The 21146-nt window shown below is 38.8% G+C and overlaps 1 protein-coding gene across 1 annotated transcript in view; it reads right to left on the reverse strand.

Moving 5' to 3' along the window:
* LOC103183954 (cadherin-18) overlaps positions 1 to 21146 on the reverse strand; it is an 88796-nt gene that overhangs the window by 25460 nt on the left and 42190 nt on the right. Inside the window, exons 4-6 of the mRNA XM_007901724.2 lie at positions 5769 to 5936; positions 4603 to 4790; positions 4233 to 4486 (exon numbers count right to left, since the gene is read on the reverse strand). Coding sequence (XP_007899915.1) covers positions 4233 to 4486; positions 4603 to 4790; positions 5769 to 5936 — 610 coding nt within the window. The remainder of the gene's footprint in view (positions 1 to 4232; positions 4487 to 4602; positions 4791 to 5768; positions 5937 to 21146) is intronic.

The following is a 21146-nucleotide window of genomic DNA, read 5'->3' on the forward strand; positions in this document are numbered from 1 at the left end:
GCCAGGAATCGAACCCAGATCTCCGGCTTGCGAGGCAAGTGTTCTAACCTCTGAGCTACAGGATTCCACATTGATTTGCAAATTCACCCATTTTATTGCAGATATTGAACTTTGGCAAAAGCTCAAGGAGAGTGAGCACAAGCACCAAACTCTGGCTTGAATCAGCATTCCTCAAATCTAAAACCTAATTTCAATTTTGTTTTTTGCAGTGACTTACTTGGTCCAATTTTTATATCAAATATACACAAAAAGCACCACAATAAAATAGACATAACACTGTCTGCATACCTCATTCTCGTGGGCTCAATGGTTGGAATTAGCAATTCAGTGTCAAGCTATGCACCATATTACAGCTGTCAATTCAATAGGATGAAGCTGTTGCAAACATATTTCACTCGATCTGTCTGAGCACAATTCAAACCGACAGCCCAGAGTTAGAGGGAGGTGTGCAAATTCACTGAAACACTCATTCTTCATTTATACGCCTTTGCTTTATATTGAAGTCAAAAGACAAATTGACGGGCATATGCAATTGATGATGTAAAGTTACCATTGCATCACATTCTTCATTTTCAAACCCAGCAAAATGTCTTCTGGTCAGTTTATCAAGTACCATGGCCTTTTAACTTAATGTGAAAAAGAAAACTAATTTTCAGTGAAAGCTGGAGCTAAATTATTCACAGCTTTTTTTTCAAAACCCCTTGAGTGTTTAAATATCAAAACTAGTGAGAGTCGTTTCTGAGCAGAAAAAATTACAGCCATTACTCCTGCCACTAGATTACATATTGTATTGATTTCATGACTGGAGGACTATTTTCTCTTGTGGAGTCTGGACATGTTTGAATTTAAGACAAATCAATGCCTCAGCCTGGGCTGTTTTTCCTTAATTCACAGATAACATCAGCTATTTCTGCAATTGTCAGTTGAATTCTGGTCAAGGCAACATTGGTCTTTCAAGCAGAAGCTTAGAATGATATTTATCACCAATAAATTGGAAATTAATTACATGTTTACACCCCTTTAGTAGCATCTGCACAGGATGTTAGTTACATTATCAGCACATTTTAAGCCATAGGCTTGTGATATTCTGTCTCTCTCATATGCTGCCTATTTTAAAAACAAAAATATATGAAAATAAATTCCATCTGGGTCTAGATTTACTCTATTTATATAGCATTCAGAACATCCACAATTTATTAAATTATTAATACAGCCTTGCTTTTGAAGCTTTTTTTTCTATATGTTTAAGAACTACAGGAAACCAACTTCAAAGCTGAAATCAAATTCAACATTTTAATCTTTGGATTTTGCCAAATTTTGGAAACTGAAATCTACATAAATAGAGTGTATCTAGTCACAGGTAGAATTTTGTGCCCAATAAATTCTACATACAATTCTTCCCACTGAATTCTCCCTCCTCTTTCCCTTTTCAATCAACATTATCTTGATCATTGTATGTCTGATCTCTAAGTTCCAGGTATAGGGCATTGTCCTAAAGGTATCCAAGGAACCACATTCTGATGAAACCCAAACTTATTGCAACAGTGTCTATATTTTCGTGTAACCCCCTCTGCTCTTCTGGAACAGAGCATTCCACACTTCCACAACCCACTGGGTAAGTAAACAATAAATAATTCTCACATTTGATATGATGCATTCTACGTCGGAAGGGCAGCTCAAAGCACCTCACCGGATGTATTATAAAATGTAGCGACTGCGTATTTTGCAGGCAAAATGCATCCTAACCTCAGTTCTAACTTTCTTAATTCTAATTTTATAATCGAACCCTCCACCAGAGAGAAGAGTCATCCACTATTTGAAGTGTCAATTTAGACCCTTTAACCTGTCAATTCCTTTCATTATTTTGAATTCCTCAATCAAATCACCCTTGAATGTCCTCTGTTCTTCGGAATATAATCATGTTATCCTCTCTTCTAAACCGTTCACCCAGGCATTAATCTAGTAAACTGGACAACTTCTAAGCCTACTATGTCTTCCTAAGATTGGGTGCCCAAAGTTGCACACAGTCCTCCAAATGTGTCTACCCAGCACTCCATATAACTGGAGCAGTAACTTCTTAATTTTATATCCTAGTACTCTTGTAATAAATAATAATTGAGTTAATCTTCTCCCATACTCATTGGCTTGCACATACCTCATTAGGTTTCATATTGTTAAACAAATTAAATTTTGCCCCCAAATATTCACTAATGCATTTATTCCCATGTTTTGTGTGAGAAAGTACCAGAATACAAAACAGTTATTCAGGCCATTGTAATAAGCCTCTGTTGAGAAAAAAAATTAAATCCCCGTTTATTAAATAAATCTTTTCTTGAAGTATCTGAACCTTGCTTATAGTCAAACATGCAATTTCACTAAGTGGAGTTTAATTGCTAATTGTGACTTCCAGTTTGCAACTATTGGTTTCAGGGATTGCTGGGAGATCCACAATTGGGGAATTACAAATCCCAAGAAAGCAAATTATCCAAAAGAAGGCAGGCTTTTGATTTTCTCTGACCCTACCCCTCCCCTCGCTCCCTCTGCTTGTCTAATTGAGGCTTGTTGCAGATCCACTGCCCTATCTGTAGCACCAATGGTGGCCATGCTTTCAGATTCTGTGCCACTATCCTCTACAAGTCCTTCCTTCTACTTTTCTGTCATGACCTTCTCTATCTGTCTTCAAATCCACCACAAAACCAAACTCTCTGACTGTGCCTATGGTCATCTCCCCTTTCTCCCTCTCCCTTGCTCAGTGTCTGACCCATCACTGTAAAGCTTTTCAAAACATTCTACTACAGAAAAGGTGCTGTATACATCCAATTGTTTTTGTTATTGCTGTTCACTTTGCCTGCTTACTATTCAGTTAGATCATTTTCATGTGTAACTGTGAGACTCTCAGTCCAAAATTCATAAACCAGCAGTCATGATTACAGAGTCTGGCTTGCAAAATCATACTTTTATTCCCACAGAAGCTTCTGCCCTACATTTTGATTTAAATAGGTGGATTATCAAAATCAATCATCCCAAACACAGTACTTTCACTTTGCAGTCATTGGTCTTAGAGGGAAGGAGTCAAAGGGAATTTAAATTTTGTGGCAAAAATTACTTTCACGTAATCCTGGCTGTAGCTCAGGGAAAGTGTACAACAACAATATTAACAAAATGACATTTGTATATCATCTTTCACGTCAGGAGAACATCCCAAGCCATCTCTGTTACACGTTTATCTATTAGAAAGTGCAATAGAGGTTTAATACAGTGTACATTCCTCTCAATCAACAACTAGTTGCATTTTCTTTTTCCTTTATTCCACCAGCTCATGGGCACTGTTTCCATTACATCCACAGCACCTGAGAGCAGGACATTCTGGGTCATTGATATCTCAAGGAACATCGCTGCTAATGTCAGTCACACTGTGATCAGAGGAACCGTTCAAACTGGGTCAATCAGGTGATTGGTTTCTAGCTCCATTAAGAAGTTCTGTCAATAAACAAAGTGACTCAACTACCAGGTACAGTGGGACCTAGACACGTACAAACTTTCAGCCAGGGCCTATCATTCTTTCATAGATGCAAACCTTCAACCTTGAAGCAGCATAATTTCGGTCCAATTGTTTTTGCGTAATATTTTCGCCTATTATTTTGCCTATTATTTCAATGCTATTATTACATTACACCTTCCATGGACAAAGAAAACACACAGACAAAGCGTTGATCACCATAATATTTTATGAATACGTTTAGCTAAACGTTGGTACAGTTTAATAATAATAAAAAAAATCCTTTCATTTGGTATCCCTTCTTTCATGCAAGGGGGACATATCAAAATGCTTCACAGAATATATTGTGAAGTGCAGTGACTGTGTTTTGTAGATGCACATTAGGATAATTCTCAGATCAATCCATAAAACCTTAGGGTTAATGCAATAATAATAAACTGAATTGGATTTTGAAATACATCACCATCAATGCTTATAATGGTGATGCAGCTCTCTTGTCTCCTTCAAGACCCTTTTCAAAACCTTCCTCTTTGACTGCACCTTCGGTCACACTCCTGCTCACACCTTCCCTGCTCCCATCCATCCTGATCCCAATCCCCAGCTCAGATACACATCATTGACTGTCCAGCACTTTGGAACGTCTTCCTGGCCTGAAAGGTACTGCACAAATGTAATTTGTTGTTGTTTTACTTAAATGCCTTGAGCCCCTATTTCAGAAGCAGCAAAAACCTACCTGATGAGGCTGTTGGCACTGTCAGGATCCTCAGCCATCACAGCTCCAATTACAGTTCCCAGTCTAGCATTTTCATAAACGTCCATTATATAAAATGGCATGGCAAACACGGGAGGTTCGTCCACATCTCCGACAATAATTTTGAGGGTTGCCGTGTCCTTGAAGGGGCCCAGGCTCCAAAAGCGGGGTTCAATATGAGTGTTTGCTCCTTCTATTTTTACAGTGTACACTTTCTTCTTTTCATAGTTCAGTGGCTAGATGGTGTGAACAGAACACATGGACAATTTACGTGTTAACATCCCATTAGGTTTAATATAACATAAAGCCACACGAAAACATGCATTTCAAGTTCAGAATATGATGCCTTTACCTTCTTTAGAATAATAACTCCTTCCCTAGTGTCTTTGTCAGTAGAGATGGTGAAAACTCCTACACCATCTCCATCAATGATGCTGTATTTCATGTCTGCATTCAATCCAATGTCAGAATCAGTTGCCTTAATCTTACCTACAGCTGTGCCAACTGCAGACGACTCAGGGACATATAACTGGTAGTGCTCTGTGAATAGGTGGGAGGAAACATAATTGTCAGTTGGAGGCATGTGTCATCATAACATTGTATAATGTGCACAATGGACATATTAGAACAGTTATCTGCAGGGAAAACTCAAAGGCTGAGAAAGATTTCTTAAATTACACCATTTATGAGAAAGTTTGGTCACTTTCTGAATGATTTACTTCATTATCTTCATAGTATTGGTGTGTTCACATAAATACATAAAATCACTGTGTCCAAGGTGAGCCCCATTGTCACCCTACTTGTTGGGCAAAGTAGCCCTACCCCTGCCATACACCACTGAAAGACAGGGAAAAGGGCCTAAACGTCCAATGAATATAGCAGAATGTTCCCCTTCACAAGATGTTGTACCAGGAACAACAGCAAAATTAGACAGTTTGGTCAAAAGCATATTCAGTTCTGAAACCAACTTAAATGAGATCACTTTTGAGTATATTAGGCTATTTCTGACAGAATATTTAGCAGGATTTTGCTAAAAATAATGGTTGAAGGTTGCTGGAAGGATTCCGAATCCTGAATCATTTACGTTGGTTTGTTACCTAACTAAGGGCATCTCTTTGTATCTGCAAATAATCAGTGATTCTCAACACAGAATTGTTTTCTGCTATGAAAATATGAAGGGGTAAAATGTCCCAAGATTCCTGTTAAAACTATTTGACTCCAACAACATGGACTGAATATATGGGTGTTGGTGTAAAGGATTGTCATCTTGTACCAAAACAATACTGTGGCTGTTCACAGGAATCAATGATTTTCATAGACGTTATAGATTTTAAACAACAACAAATGATACCTAGCTTCTTATTTAGCTGTCTATCAGGGGCTGTCACACCAGGAAATAAGTGGCTGCAGAAATAAAGCAATCATTCGTGGAACCTACAATGTTTTTCCAATATGATACTATGGTTAGTTAGAGAATTTTAGAAAATGCAATATATTGAGTGAAAGATTAATACGTACTTTGTGGGAATCTGGGCGGATTGTCATTGACATCAGTTAGCGTTACATTAATAGACGTAGACCCTGACAGTCCTCCTATCTGTCCGGCCATATCTTTGGCTTGAATAACAACAGAATATTGTTCCCTTGCTTCTCTGTCCATATTGGGTAAGGCCGTTCTGATGATTCCTGTAAGACATTGGAAAAAAAATCAATACTTCAGTGTTCACAGTATAATAACAACAAAAACTAATATAGCACCCTCCACGCTGGATAGTGTCTCAGCGTGCTTAACAGTAGCGGAGCCTGATCTCCATGCAGGGGGGGAGGTTACTGTAAGCACGGTCAAAGAGGAAAGTTTTCAGACAGGATTTGAAAAGGGGCAGAGAGGGGGCAAGGCGGAGGGATTGAGGGAGAGTGTTTCAGAGTTTTGGGACAAAGTGGCTGAAAGCGCGACCTCCGATGTGGGTTGGAGGATGTGAGGGAAGAGCTAGTCGAGTAGAGGTGCTGGGTGGTGGATTAGGGAGTGAGGAGGTCAGGGAGGTAGGGAGGTGCCAAAGAGTGAAGGGATTTGAACACGAATGTGAGGATTTTGAAGTCAATCCATTCACTGATGGGGAACCAGTGGAGCCTGGCCAGAACTGGTGAGATGTGGGTACGGAGTTTGGTCCGGGTCAGTATGCAGACCTTTAACTTTCCTCCATGATGAACAAACAATACAGTTGATAGGCCACCTGAGCAAAAACACTCTGAATTCGGCATTTTAGAGACATCTGAGGAAGTAAACAGTGAAGGAAGAACCTCTTTACACACACACACACGCACATGGACAGATGGGCAAGTGAGTGAGTGGGGGGATGGGTGGATGGATAATAATAATTCACGAGAAGGCTCCATGATCTGAGAAAAACATTTGTGAGGATCAGCAAAGTCTTGAATTGGGATGTGGCGAATACGTACTTTGTCCTTTACCAGATAATAATACCTCAAAAATAATAAAAACAGATAAAAGTAATAAAGATAAAAATTAATTAGCAATTATTAAACAAGCAAAACATTGGCATGTTTTATTTTAAAGAACCAGGGAAAACCAGTTTCCACACTAAGACTGAATTTAAGAACTTTCCACAGTTCTTTGCAATCTTTAAGTTTAAGGTAAAATGATCTAACAGAGTAAGACTGGGTGGTATTTCAGGTCTGAGATGCCACAATAGGAGATGTAATGAAGATGATGGGACAAGTCAAAATGGAACCATGAAAGTAAACAATAGGGAAAAGGAGCTGGAGGAGAATGGAATGGTGAACAGGGTCAGTGGCAGCAAAGAGGTTGAGGAGGACAAGGAGGGGCAGTGAGCTTCAGTCTCAGTTTGGCAGAATATCCTTGATGGTTATTGAACATCAAGGTAATGCTATAAAGCGCATTACTGTCAAGATTTTATTTCACATACTGTTTCATCTGGGACACTTTTGATGTTTCTTTTTTGTGGCAACAGATGGAAGTGAATGTTGAAACCTAATGATTTTCTTTGGGCAGTAATTTAATTTACCGTCAAAGCCAAGTTAACGACAGAATGTGCTTATCTATTACTTGCAGATTTATTTGCCACCCCTTACACACTGTTTCCAGATTCGTAAAAAGTAGATGAAAGTAATTTCACAAGCATAGCATGAAACAAAATTTGCTGAATTTTTGCAAGAAAAGTTCAGATACTTTCAATGATAGATGTGTGGATTCATTGAAATGTGACTTACCTCTGAGTTAAGGTGCAGCTATTTTGATGTGGTCCATATTTAAACAATCTTAAAAGATTTATTTTTTTAAGTGAATTTTACATTGAGGAATGTCAGTGCCAGGTAGTGGAAAATGTGATGGAGGTGAAGAGGAGAGAGATACTGAAAACGCAAAGAGGTAGATTTTCAGATGGCCTTTGACAACAGGGAGGGAGGGAGTAAGTCGGAGGGACCTGGTAATGGAGATCCATATAGCGAGTGACAAGTGGCTGAAAGCTCACCCACTCATTGTGAGGAGACGTAGAATAAGCCAGGGTTGGCTGAGTGAAGGGAACAGGCGGGTTGGTAACGGTAAGGAAGCTGCAGAGGGAGGGTGAAGCAAGATCATGGAGCGATTTAAATGTGAGGTCAAAGAAAGTGAACTTGATTGACTGGGGCATGGGAAGACAGTGGAGCTGAGGAAGGAAGGGAGTGATGGGCTTTCAGAGCCTGGTACAGAAGAGGGCATGGGCTGTAGGATTGTGGAGAGTCTGCAGCTTGTCCAAGATAGCGCAAGGAAAGGGTTGGTATAATTGAACCTGGACATATAAAGGTGTGGATGAGGGTCCCGTGGCATGTGGGAGAGGTAGTAGTGGAGGTGTACAATATTGCAGAGGTGGTTCTGGTTTTGAATTCCTCTTTCCCAACTACAGCTTCATCTCCTCTGAATAATACTTAGATCCATCATTTGATATGACCAAAGATTCAAAGCATCATAGACCTGCGTGGACGACCTTTCAAAGCATAACATACTATCTTCATTATAGTCTAAGTTATAGTAATTCTAGATAAAACATTTTGTCCCAGAGCTGAATTTTAAAATACAATAAAAGTTTTGTAGCGCCTTTCATGTCAGGAGGGTGTCTCAAAATTCTTTGCAATGCTGACTGGGAACCTGTACTGGGAGTGGAGGCCAAAGCGAGTGAGGAGGAAAAAGATGACCAAAATCACAGTCAAGGTAAAATCCAGTACACAATTACACTTGTGAAGCGCCTTTCATATTGGGAGGATGTCCCAAGGCGCTGAACAGTCAAAGATTAGGACCCGAACGGGGGGAGGGGGGGTTGGGACCACGGAAGGCAGAGAGGGTGGCTGAACGCAAGGTCAAAGAGGAGGATCTTGAGGCATACCTTGCAGGAGGCAAGGGGCTGAGTGAGACAAAGAGAATGTGGGATCGAGTTCCAGAGGGTGGGGGCAGAGAGGCTGATGGCCTGACTGTCGATGGTGGGACGGACTGGACGGGGGACATGGAGCAGGCTGGAGCTTGCTGAGCAGAGAAGTTGATAAGGTGTTAGCAGTTTGGAGAGGTAGGAGGGGGCAAGGCCAAGTGAGGACAAGAATTTTTAACTCGATCCTCTGGGGGATCGGGAGCCAGTGGAGCCGGGTGCGGATGGGGGTGATGGGGTCATGGAGCCTGGTACAGGAGGAGACACACACTGCAGAGTTCTGAATGATCTGCAGCTTGTGGAGGGAAGAGTTGGGAAGTCCGACAAGCAGGGTGGTGGCATAGTCGATCCTGATTGTAATGAAGGCGTGTAAGAAGATTTTGGCGGCCTGAGGGGAAGGCAGTGGCAGAGTCGGGCAATGTTTTGGAAGTGGAGGAAGGCAGAGCAGTTCATGGCATGGATGTGGGGGAGAAAGGTCAGTTGAGGGTCGAACAAGATGCTTAGCTTCCTGACTGGCTTGGTGAGGTGGAGTGTGCATCCTTGGATGCTGATGCTGCCAGTGCCTGAGGTGCAGAGGCGCTGGCGCGAGCCAATCAGGAGAGCCTCGGCCTTGCTGTCGTTCAACTGTAGAAAGTTAGCTTTCATCTAGGACTTGATGTCTGACAGACAGTCTGTCAGGATATCAGTGGTCCTGGGGTCTTGGGTGGAGGCAGAGAGATAGAGTTAGGTTTCATACGCATACATGTGGAAGTTAGGTATATTTTGTAAACAAAACACCTCTGCAGGTAAATAAACCTACATGTTATAGAATGTCACACTCATCTGTAGAGCTCAGTGATCCTCCATTCAAAACCAGGTATGATAATATAATTCTGTGCTGTATATTGTAGTTTGGGTGCCACTGCCCCTACATCCTTGGTATTAATTGAATAACTTAGGCTCATACATATTTAACAAAATATTGTATATTGCATTACATGAAACTACCTATTTCATTTTGACCCCTGTTCAATCAATAAACTATTACAGTTGCAAGCTTAACATTCAATTCATTAACAATGACAGATACGTTATTGGATGTAATTTTGCTGTTCATGAGAATGGAGCATTGGCACTGGACTGGCTGCTTCTAGCTGCTCTCCTTTTTCATTGTGGATATGGATTACAGCTTCCTTATAGCTGTGAAGATGTGAAGCTTTCAATTTTGATTTGTACCTCACTTCACAGTGTTAGTAAAGGCAAGGACTGTTGTTCATCCACTAGACTGAGTGGCATCCTGATAAACATTTAACAATTTGTAATTACTCAGCTTTCAGTGTTCAGTAATTCCAATATTTGTTTCTCCCTTTTACTGAAATTCAGTGTGCAGTTAATCATCATCCAGTAAAGGGACTATTCACTAAATAACTATTTAAAGAATAGAGTTTTTGTGTTACTGTATCTCATATGCCAGTCACATTTATAATATGATTTTATTGAGACATGTTAATCATTTAAAATATGAAATAAAAAGCAATCATCGAAACTGAGAACAGCAGATTGTTTAGTGCATGAGGTGTAATAAAGAAGGGTTGTGGCAGAACAGATATGAAAGGATTAAAATATTAATTCAGTGAGGCTAGGGCTATTCATGGTGTTCGTATATCTAATGATAATTGACACCCAGGTTGAGAGTGAAGAGGTTTTGATGTGTTTGCATATTAAATTCAGGTTAGTTGACTTGCTAAAGCGCTTTAATATTGCAAAATTTATGATGTTAAATGGCCCTTAAAATGGATTCTATAGAAAAAAATAAGGCATAGGATTTGGCAATTCTATTCTTTTATAATACAAGTACTATACTTATGATTTTAATGGATTATTTTGTGAAATAGTCTAATAAAAAGGAGATTTCAACCAATTTACTCAACAAAGTGCACATGAAATACAGTATTACGGTGAGTCCTTAAAGCATGCCTTATTGAAAACAATCAGGTATTTAATATACATATAATAATAATCCTTGGATTTGATAAAGCGCTTTTCATGTTTTCTAGATGTGTCAAAGGACTTCACAGAGTATAAATACAACATAATGAAATAACTTCTTTTGCAAGTGTTCATCATATTCATAAACAATGGAGAGTTTATCACATAATAATTATATCATTTTTACCTTTGTCAATGGAACAGGACTTCAGGCATGTCAAACCATAACAATCACAAGAGAGAATTTGTTTTTAAAATTTCATTTGAAATTGCCTGATGTCTCTTTCCTTCTGCATTCTTTTGGTTAAGCATATATACGGTAATTGAGATCCATAAAACCTTAACTTGTGCTATAATAAGGTTTCACCGTATATGCCCACACCTCGGTAGCTTGCTCCCAGCATGCAGGCTGGTTTCCAAACTTAAGATAAAGGCTAACTTCAAGATTATCAGATTGTTTACCAATGTTACTTCCTATGTGCATCCCAATCACTATGTATATGCTTACTACAAAGGGTCTCAGTATACACAAAGCAGAAAACATTATTGGCAGTGTCTGATGTCCAAGAAGTTATCTTGTTTCAACACAAAAATCTAAAAATCTGACTTTTAGGTCATCAGACTTCTGCCTAAATCACGAGAATTGGCTGTTTCGTTCACCTAAAATAAACAGTTTACACTTCACAGTATATTTCTGTGAAGTGCTTTGAGATGTCTCGACAAAGTGATAAAGCACTACATCAAATGCAAGGATTATTTATATATTATTATTGTGCTCTTGCACTACATAAAAATTCACCAATTGTTGAATTACCTTGATTTATCATCTCATTTGAAAGATGGCACTTCCAACAGTACAACACCACTCCAGCATCACATTGGTGGGAAATACCTTGGCAAATCCTACTCCCTACTGCCTATCCTGGGATGGATTATTTCACTAATAATGATATCATGTGAAAAGGTATAGTATTTTTTACTACCTTTTGCAATTTTCTTTGGGTCAGTACATATTGTAATACAGAGTTCCATGCATCAAGCACCTATTATAAATTTAATGATAACCTTTCAAAAAACAATTTTTAAAAGAAAACTTTGAATGAATCGTTTCATTCCAATGTCTCCCAACTACAAAATCAATTAGTACAATAGTCATTTTCAATTAAATAGATTGCACACTCAAAGAACGTTAATTAACAATACTGATTCATCTTTACCGGATGATGATGTTTTAAACGCTTCTTTTGTATTATTGCTTTAGGATAAGTTAAATAATAATAATAATTCTTGCATTTGCTTTAGTGCCTAATCATGTCTTTGATATGTCTCAAAGTGCTTCGCAGAATGTACTGTAAAGTGTATTGACTGTATATTTGTGGGCTAACCACGGCAACCAATTGTGCACGGCAGTGTCCCACAGCAGTCGTGGATTGAGTGACCAACTTATTATTGTTTTTTTGAAGGGATTGTTACCCCTGGAAAAGCGATCCAGGTTCCTACTTACTGCTTGTTAAACAGAGGCATGTGGAGTAAGGAAATTTGCCAAAGGTTTCACCCTGCCTGGGAATCGAATCCAGGTCCTCTCGCTTGCAAGACGAGTGCTCTAACTACTAAGCTATAGGACTTCACAAATACTCATCAGGTAATTCATTGACAGAAAAGAGGAAATGGAATCAGAAGTATCCTGGGTAGCTATTCTTAGCTCACGTTCCTATAGATTACCTTTAAAGACTCCATAGCAACATAGTATGTGTCCACGGTGTGCAGCTCAGTTTAATTTTTTTTAATAATATGCTTGCACAAGGTTCACTAAACCATTGTATCACAAGTTAACAGACAATGAAATTCCTTTCAACAAAAATGTATCAATAAATTGGATGACTTTCTTAAATCATTGTACAAATTGATATCCAATAATTAAACCACGATATATATGAATTTTGTGTTTGTATTTCCTAATCTCTGGAGTGCTCTCAAAATCCCTCTGCCTGCTTTCAAAATTCTCCTATTTTCAAAAAGAAAAGGGAGTTTCTCTCTGTGTCCTGGCTATCAACCACCCCAGATAAAATTAGTCAGTCACTTAATTCATGGCTGTTTGTGGGACATTGCTGTGCACAAATTGGCTGCCACATTCACCTATGAAAATGGAGTTACTATACTTTACAGTAAATCTTGTGAAGCGCTTTGAGTCATCCTCCCAACATGAAAGGGGCTATTGAGTTGGTGTATTTTCCTGACTTTCCAAACAAAGCAAGGACTTGTAAGATGTTTGGAATAAAATGTTTTTTTCTGTTGCAATCAACTCTTTAGGTATCTCAGTCCTTTATCTTTGCTTTTTATTCAGTTCACGTCCTGACAAGAACAAATAGTTCAGATCATGGTTTCTGCAAAGAATATTGTCAGATGTAGAACTTATATTTTGCTTTGATCATAAATTACAGAGGTACTTTCCAGTCAATTTCAGCACTTCGCGTGCAAAAGGACATCTCAGCATTAAAAATAAAATGTTCTACTCATTACTTCGACCTTCAATTTAAATCAGTGTCACCATTGCAAGGTATAATTTCACAATGGATGACAGGCTAATAAACACCTTTTATCATTCATGTCTATCAAAGAATTGCTAAAAGTGTCCAGCACCTGAAGCAAATGATGTATTTCACTTTGTGCAGAAGATGTTGTGTCTCGGTACCAGAAATGGAAATAAAGAAAATAGTCTACTGAGAAAACTCGGAAATCACTAGTGCAGATTAGCAGCTGTATGTGCTATATAATTATGCTCTTAAATTCTAAATAACTGTATTTTGTAAAGCACTTTGTGACAGGTGCTTTGCAAATACAAGTTATTATTGTTACAGTATTACCGAAAAACAAAAATTTCAATGTTACTACAGAGGAAACAATACAAAGTCTTGATTTTGAATAACTTTCATTAGAAGATACTGTTGTACTGTAGATTGAGAGATGATCTGCATGAACAGACAGATCACCAACAACTTTGAGAACAGTCCTGGTACATGCATGTTTCCATTGATTAGAATAATTCCCATCTAATTGATGCTAATACTGTGTGCAGCAAAACGTGACTCACAAGGAGTGTTTGCACTCAAAAGGTAAATGTCCCATTTTAAATGCAGAGCACGGCTATACTTACTTTGGGAATATACTTTAATTCAGATAAAACATCACCACCTCCATTTTACAAGCTCACTGACAAAGATGAGGGACCAGCCACTGTGTTGGTAAGTTTGAAGCTATTCCCTCCTAGTAGTTGACATTTGTCAAAAATAATATATTGCAAATAGTTGAGCACAGACATTGAAACCAAACAAGCATTTTCTCATTTGCATTTTCTTTTCAGATATTTTTCTACCCTGTCGTTTTGTGTCTCTTATATCAGCTGTTTCTTTAGCTTTGCTCCTTTGTTCTTTTATTTCTCGTTGCTGTTTCTCTCCATTTCTGTTGCTTTATTCTATTTATTGTGTCTCCATTCCTCCTCTATTCCTAACCTTTGCTTTGTTTCCACCCACTGTCTATTTCCTGCATTTGGGCTAATCTTGTTTGATACCTGTTTATTTTACCTCTAACTCCCTTCTCTTATTTTCATCCCTTCAACTCCCAATCTCCCTTTGATCCTTAATCTTTCGATTCTATTGAATCCTTTTTACCTTTTCAATTTGCCTCTGAGATCCTTGTGTGGTAAATATACTTTATTACACCTTGTCTGCCATCCTAATGCTCTTTTATCCACTCTCATTAGTATAATATCCCATGTTATAGCTCACTCATTTTTAATGAGTCACTTTCTCAAGAGAAGCATTGCTGTGAGGTGGATTGATCAGAATTTTCGCCTCTGCCCACGCCCGCAACCCCCCACACCCCCACACACATACACAAACACACATCTGTGAGAGTAATTTACTCAAGACTGCCTCCTTGTTGTAAGAACAAGAATCAGAAGAAAGCAGAACAGATGGTGACAGGTCAATCAGCCGTGACAAAGAAAGCAGAAGTTCCCTGAATATTTATAATTTGGCTTCCTATATTATATTGGTGGGATGAAAGTTACATAAACTTTGGGAATCCATATACAGCTGGCAAAACTAGTTGCTGGGCTATTAAAACGTCCTGAAAAGAGTGATCTCCCATGCAAGGTCAGCAGAAGCTTTACAATTGCTAGAGTCTTTAAAAATCAGCGTGTACTCACTTTACTCACTATACTATGTGTTATTCAATCCCTGCTGCCTCCAAAAGCGGCTGAACGCACATCCCAGGCCCGCTACCGGGAGAACAGTTCTTATATCATTACTTTAATAATGGCTGTGTCACACATCACTGTGCAACACAACAGGTTAGTTTTGCAAACAAAATATGAAAAATGTAGCTCTAAACCTTCTGTTTATGCTGGGGAACAAAGGAGGTATATTCACTTCCCAGCAAATCATGAATGCAACCATTATTAGACACAGAAAAGTAATTAAAATAAATGTGAGAAATTCAAGAGTGATTATTTATCATGTTGATGCAGATTTGATATAAACAATTAATTATCTGTGACATTCACTTTGAATAGCGGTATAAGGAGAACTGAATGTAAGCCACTCAACAACAACAACTTGAAGATTAGAATCTCAGAGCACTTGCCAGAGCAATGGCGGAGCCTGACACAGACCGGGAGGAGGGGAGAGGTGACCGTAGGCAGGATCAAAAAGGAAGGTGTTTCAGCATGATCTGAAAATACGGAAGGAGGAGGCAAGGCGGAGGGATTGTGGGAGCGAGTTTCAAAGTTTCGGGGTGTAGTGGCTAAAATTAATGCTGCATTGGTGCAATGTTTTTGATGATGATTCACCACAAAAGGTTTAGAGTATATCTTGGTCAATGGAAGTAATTTTAAAGCAAGCCCCACTACTGAAACCATCGTGAGAAATAAATAATCCTTCCATTTAATTTAGAAATGTATCTAATTACTGAAAAGTCTCAAAACACTTCACAGGATGTGAAAAGTATAGGGACTGTATATTTTGTAGCTTGACATAGCAGCCAATTTGCACACAGCAACGTCCCACTAACAACCATGAAGTGAATCACCAAATTTATCTAGAAAATTGTTGGGTAGTTCACTAGGAGAAACGGTCTTCTCNTTTTTAATACTGTCCTGGGATCCTTGACATGGAAGGCACTATATCAAATACAAGAATTCTTATTCTTGGATTACTTTATTATTATAAAATTTCAACTAGGTCTAGGGTAAAATTTCAAATGGCATTCCAGAGTGTCTAGAATTTGACAAATTCTTCAATTCAGCCTTAATTTTGAAGCTTTTAAGTTCGATAGAAAAACTGCTTCAAATTTAAAAATGCATTCAACAATCTGTCAACTTCTGGTCACTAAAATGTTCTATAAATAGAGTAAATCTGGACGCAGGCAGAATTTTATTGAGTGTCTTTCTTAATTAATGGTATTAGTCTAGTGCCTTGTGAAATGTGCTATATGAATGTAATTGTGTTGTTGTAATTTTGTTGTAGTTTTATTTTAGCAACCCCTAGCAATTGCAATTAAGAACAGAAATAAAAAATAGGTTTCCTATACCACAACACAATCGGGGCATAATATTCAGATTATAAAGAAAAATGTTTCAAATCTTATACCATGGGCAATGATAAAATTCTTAGCATTCTAGAGGATGCAAATTATGTATAAACCTTAATTACCTCTTTGTTGGTTCTTTTAAGAGCTTCAGAAAGCTGGCTTCACAATCAAAACTGAATTAAAAAATTGTTCAATGTTTTCACCGTATGAGAGGATAATAAAAAAAAATCCAAGTCTAGGCCAAGGTGTCACTTCTACCGACTGTTCTATATTTAGTGAGCTCAGCCAGGGTGAAGTTCATTCTTTGTATGTGAAAAACAGAAGTAGGGATGCTGCAAATAGGCTTAGCAGTCACTGATGAGGATATAAATCAGTCAAGGTTTGTGTTCGTAACACTATTCAGTGTTTCCTGTTTGAAGTTTTGTATGCAAGTACAGGAATGATTGGGTTTGGCCGCTACTGTTAAGCACTCCAAGATGATACCCCACCTGAAGGGCAATATATAAATGCAAGTTGTTATTGTTGTTATGTACTGCACCGTCCTCCTACGACTATTCAATGGAGTGGTTCTCCATACATTGTAGTACACAATTTAATATGTTCAGTGCTTCTTAACTCATTCTTTGTGCTAAATACCACAAGGAATATGTCAAGGAATATGTTAAGGAAATCCTTAAGGGAGTGTATGTTGATGATGCTTTCAGTCTCGTCTGCTAATGTCGTTAAATCGAAACAGTATTTTCTGATGTCAACTGAACCACTTGTCCTGAATTACAGCTTTTCACAATCTATTAGCCCACATAAAAATAACAACCTTGTGTTTCCACGGCAACTTTCACAAGTGGTGTATTTCACAAAGGGTTCCAACACTTGAGAAAACATTCAATGTTAACTAAATGCAATTTTGTGTTCAGCATTTATTTAGAGTTTTAAGATGGACTCTGTCTCAACCATCATTCCCAGTAGAATATTCCATATCTTAACAACTCTGTTCGTGAAAACAATTATCCTAATTTCCCCATTTGCTCACTTGCGTGCTATATTAAATTGATAAAATTCTTGCATTTGATATTGCAGCTTATCGCAACATCAAGACATCTCAAAGCTGTATACTGTAAAGTGAATTGACTGTGTATTGTGTGGGAGAAATGCAGGACCAATTTTGCACGCAGCAATGTCCCCAAAGCAGCCTTGGAGTGAGTGACCAATTTTATTTGGGAGATTTGTTGGTTTGGACACCAGGAGAAACTCCCTTCGCTTTTCAAATAGTGGGATCTTTAATGTCCACCTGAACAGACAGACAGGACCTGTGTTTAACATCTCATCCGACAACATAACCCCCCCCCCCACCCCCAGCACTGCATTGGAGTGTCAGCTTAGACTATGTAACTCCAATGTGAATCCACCACCTGCTGGCTCAGAGGCGATAGTGATAGGCAATACTGCGCCAGGCTGACACTCCACATGATTCCCTTCAGCACTCACTGAAATCCATTTGACTTCCAGATTTATTTGAAATGGAATGTAAGTCAATGTATACTTACTTGCATACAATAAACAGGGCAGACCCCTATCTAATTATTCTCGATTTCACCACAGATTGCACAGGTGAAAGGCCACTGTCTGTGCCCCCAGATGCCAACACCCAATCAGTCGCTCTGTAGGCCTCTTAAAGACATTCACAATTTTTTTTGCATTTAGAGAAATAAGGGAGTGAGATTTGCAATGTTTCACAACTGATTTGACATGGAGTCAGCTATGAAATGCAATAGATTTCACTCAAAAATCCTTAAAATTTTACAGCACAGAAGAAAGCCATTCAGCCCATTGTTCTCTGTTCTGACTGTTTCTCAGTCTTAGTGGAATGAACTATGAGCAATTAGCTTAAATTAGGCAAATTAGGGCCTTTCAATCTTGAGAGATGACTGAGGTACATAAAAATGCAGTGGAATTGAAATTGCAAACCTAGAAGATCACTTTAGGATGCACAAAGATAATAGGACATAAGTTTAGAGTTACCAAAGGGCAATTTCAGTACCGATATCTGAAAGTTTTTTTACCCTGAGAGTAATTGACAACTGTAAGAAGTTACCAGGAAGGGTAGTTTAGGCCAGGACACTGGACTCATTTAAAGAGCAACTTGATATTGTGAATGAGAGGATGCTAGAATGAGTATTCACAGACTGGAAGGATGAGATCAGATGGATATAAGAGCTTTCTTCATCTGAACTAATCTTTTGATATGGTGAAAGAGCAATTCATTCAATGCCATTTACCTGATTTTCCCATATTGCTCCAGATTATTCCTCTGTAGATGTCTACTATATTTCATCTTGAAAGGGGAATGTGGCTCCTGCCTCAGCCACCACACATGGAAGGGAATACCACAAGAACTCTGGGTAAAAAAACAATTCTCCTAATTTCTCCCTTCGCCTTTCATGTCGGGAGGACGTCCCAAGGCGCTGGACAGACAGAGTTACGGACCTGAGCTGAGGGTCGGGGTGGGGGAGGATGACACACAGTTCTGGTCCGACATCTTTGAGTTAAGAAGCATTTATGTACAGAGCTTTTTGTATAAACAAGAAAAGCCAAATCCAGAACTAATTGATGTTTATAATAAAAAAAACTCTTGTGAATTGAGATGAAATCTCCCTGCACCAGCTCTTCATGGAAATTCAATGAAGCAGATTGGCTGCTGGCTCCAACAGACACTCAGGTGACAACAGTTGGCAATGCCTTCAGAGACTGGCATGTTTTTCATCGTTGCATGTCAATCAAAGTGGCCAGTTTTTCAATACACTTAAATAGTAGCCAAGCGCTGCTATGCATCAACCATACCCGATAACCAATTGGCTTTGAAATGAAAGTATTTCCTCCAGAGGGTATCATTCGCCTTAAATCGATGGAAAATGCAGAGTCGAGAGCTTCACTGAAGACAGCTATTTTATTCCCCCTCAAATTCAGCTTCCAATTAGCATTGTCAGCCAGCTCTAGTAACCTCAACTGAGTGTAATGAACATGCCAAGATCTAGCCTGAACAGTGTAAAGTGATTGCCAGATAAATAGATGAGGCAATGCTGTCTCTCAAACTGGGCAGATTTACATTCAGCAGTTTAATGAGTAAACCATTGATGACCATGGCATTTCAGTGCCAAAATGCTCTTTGTTGTCACAGATGTGAGGAAAATAGCACTAAATAATGATGGTTGCAACCATTTCTACCATTTTGGGGTTTGCTATCGAAATTAAAGTTATTTGAAGGTAAGCGGGAATACATAAGAACATTTTGCAAAGGGATTAGTCAGAAAATTGAGATACATATACATAGTACTTTCTGTGAAGCACTTTGAGACGTCCTCCTGATGTGAAAGGTGCTATATCTAATATTATTAGTAATAGTATTATTGCATGNAAAAATGAGAGTTGAAGCCCTATTTTGTTCCTCTATAGTGAGGCAAGCTTTGCAAAATAAAGAACCACCAGACACCCTACCCCACCACTTCTCCTGCACTCAAACACTATCTCCTTTGTATTAGTGCACATATATTTTACCTTTGTACTGTGCATATTAGGATATTGATTGTAAAAAGCATATAAGCTATACAATACCATATTTGAATGAACTGTCCATGTGCATTACAACAACAATAAATTGCAAGAATTTTCATGAGGGTCTAATCTCAGAGATTTGTGAGTAACCATTCTTATTTAGCACCAGATATGTGTCCGTTCGGGTGACACAATCAATTCAAACTTCCCTAAAGCCAGATTGCAGCAGGAGGAAGTCCCTATTGCCCAGCAGGTGACTGACGGCATTAGCCATCCTAGCAATTAAAATCCCCACACTATTGCTTCAAACATTAGGTACCGCTGTCTCCTCCTTGCTTACGTCAACATGGGCACAGATGCCCCTCTTTACTCAATAATTAAAGGCCTGAAATTCTATCTAGACTGAGCCAATAAGACCATTTGGCTCTAAAATGCAGCATTTTGTAGAATTGTGGTAAAATATTACATTCTATCTTGATTTGGAAGCTAGATTTTCATGGTTTTCCCATGAGAACTGATTTCCAAATTAAGACTGAATTTAAGAATTTCCCACAGTTCTGTGCAATCATAAATTTTAAGGCAAGCCGAAGACTCGAAGGAATTTAGGCCCTAACTTGGCTTCACCAACTAGCTGCAGACAGGGCTCTGCCTCAATGTTTTCCCAGGATGCATTCACTATTCCCCTCCTCCTAGAATAGAACTGAAAAGTATACAGAAGGGAAACCAGGCTTATTACTTGTTATCATTTATTCTGCAGCTGCTCGGGATTGCAGCTTCTGTAATTTGGGAGTATGGCACTGAAAGTGTGCTTGTAACGATGTGTAATCAGATATAATTGTGTGCTTAGCAGAGATTCCCACAAAATGCACAGAGATCACACTTTACAGTATATTCTGTGAGGCATTTTGAGACATCCTCCAAGAATAACAGCCACTATATCTAATGTAGGAATCAATTATTATTATAATTTCCCCCCTGCCTTCCATCTTTCAAGGTACACCTGAAAACGTACATCTTTGACCCGCTATCGGTCATCTTTCCCCTCAGTTCCCGCGCTCAGCTCCAGCGACTAGACAGAAATTGTCAATTGCTTTGGGAAACCTTTCTGACATGAAAGGAACTACATAAGACTAAATTGTGCTGGCTCCAATGGACATGAATAAATACATTTCCTGTAACAGCACTTGTGTCCCTTGTTTTTGACCTTGAATCTGAGCAATGCTCTGAGACTACTCCAGCAGAGAGCTCAGTTTAACATCTGTGTCCTAACCAAACATTCCCAAGATAAAATTGCTTATTCACTTTGTGACTGTTCGTGAGAATTGCTGTGTGCAAATTGGTGACCACAATCATTTAT

Source organism: Callorhinchus milii, unplaced genomic scaffold (assembly GCF_018977255.1).
Source record: "Callorhinchus milii isolate IMCB2004 unplaced genomic scaffold, IMCB_Cmil_1.0 Scaffold2, whole genome shotgun sequence".
Lineage (NCBI taxonomy): Eukaryota > Metazoa > Chordata > Chondrichthyes > Chimaeriformes > Callorhinchidae > Callorhinchus > Callorhinchus milii.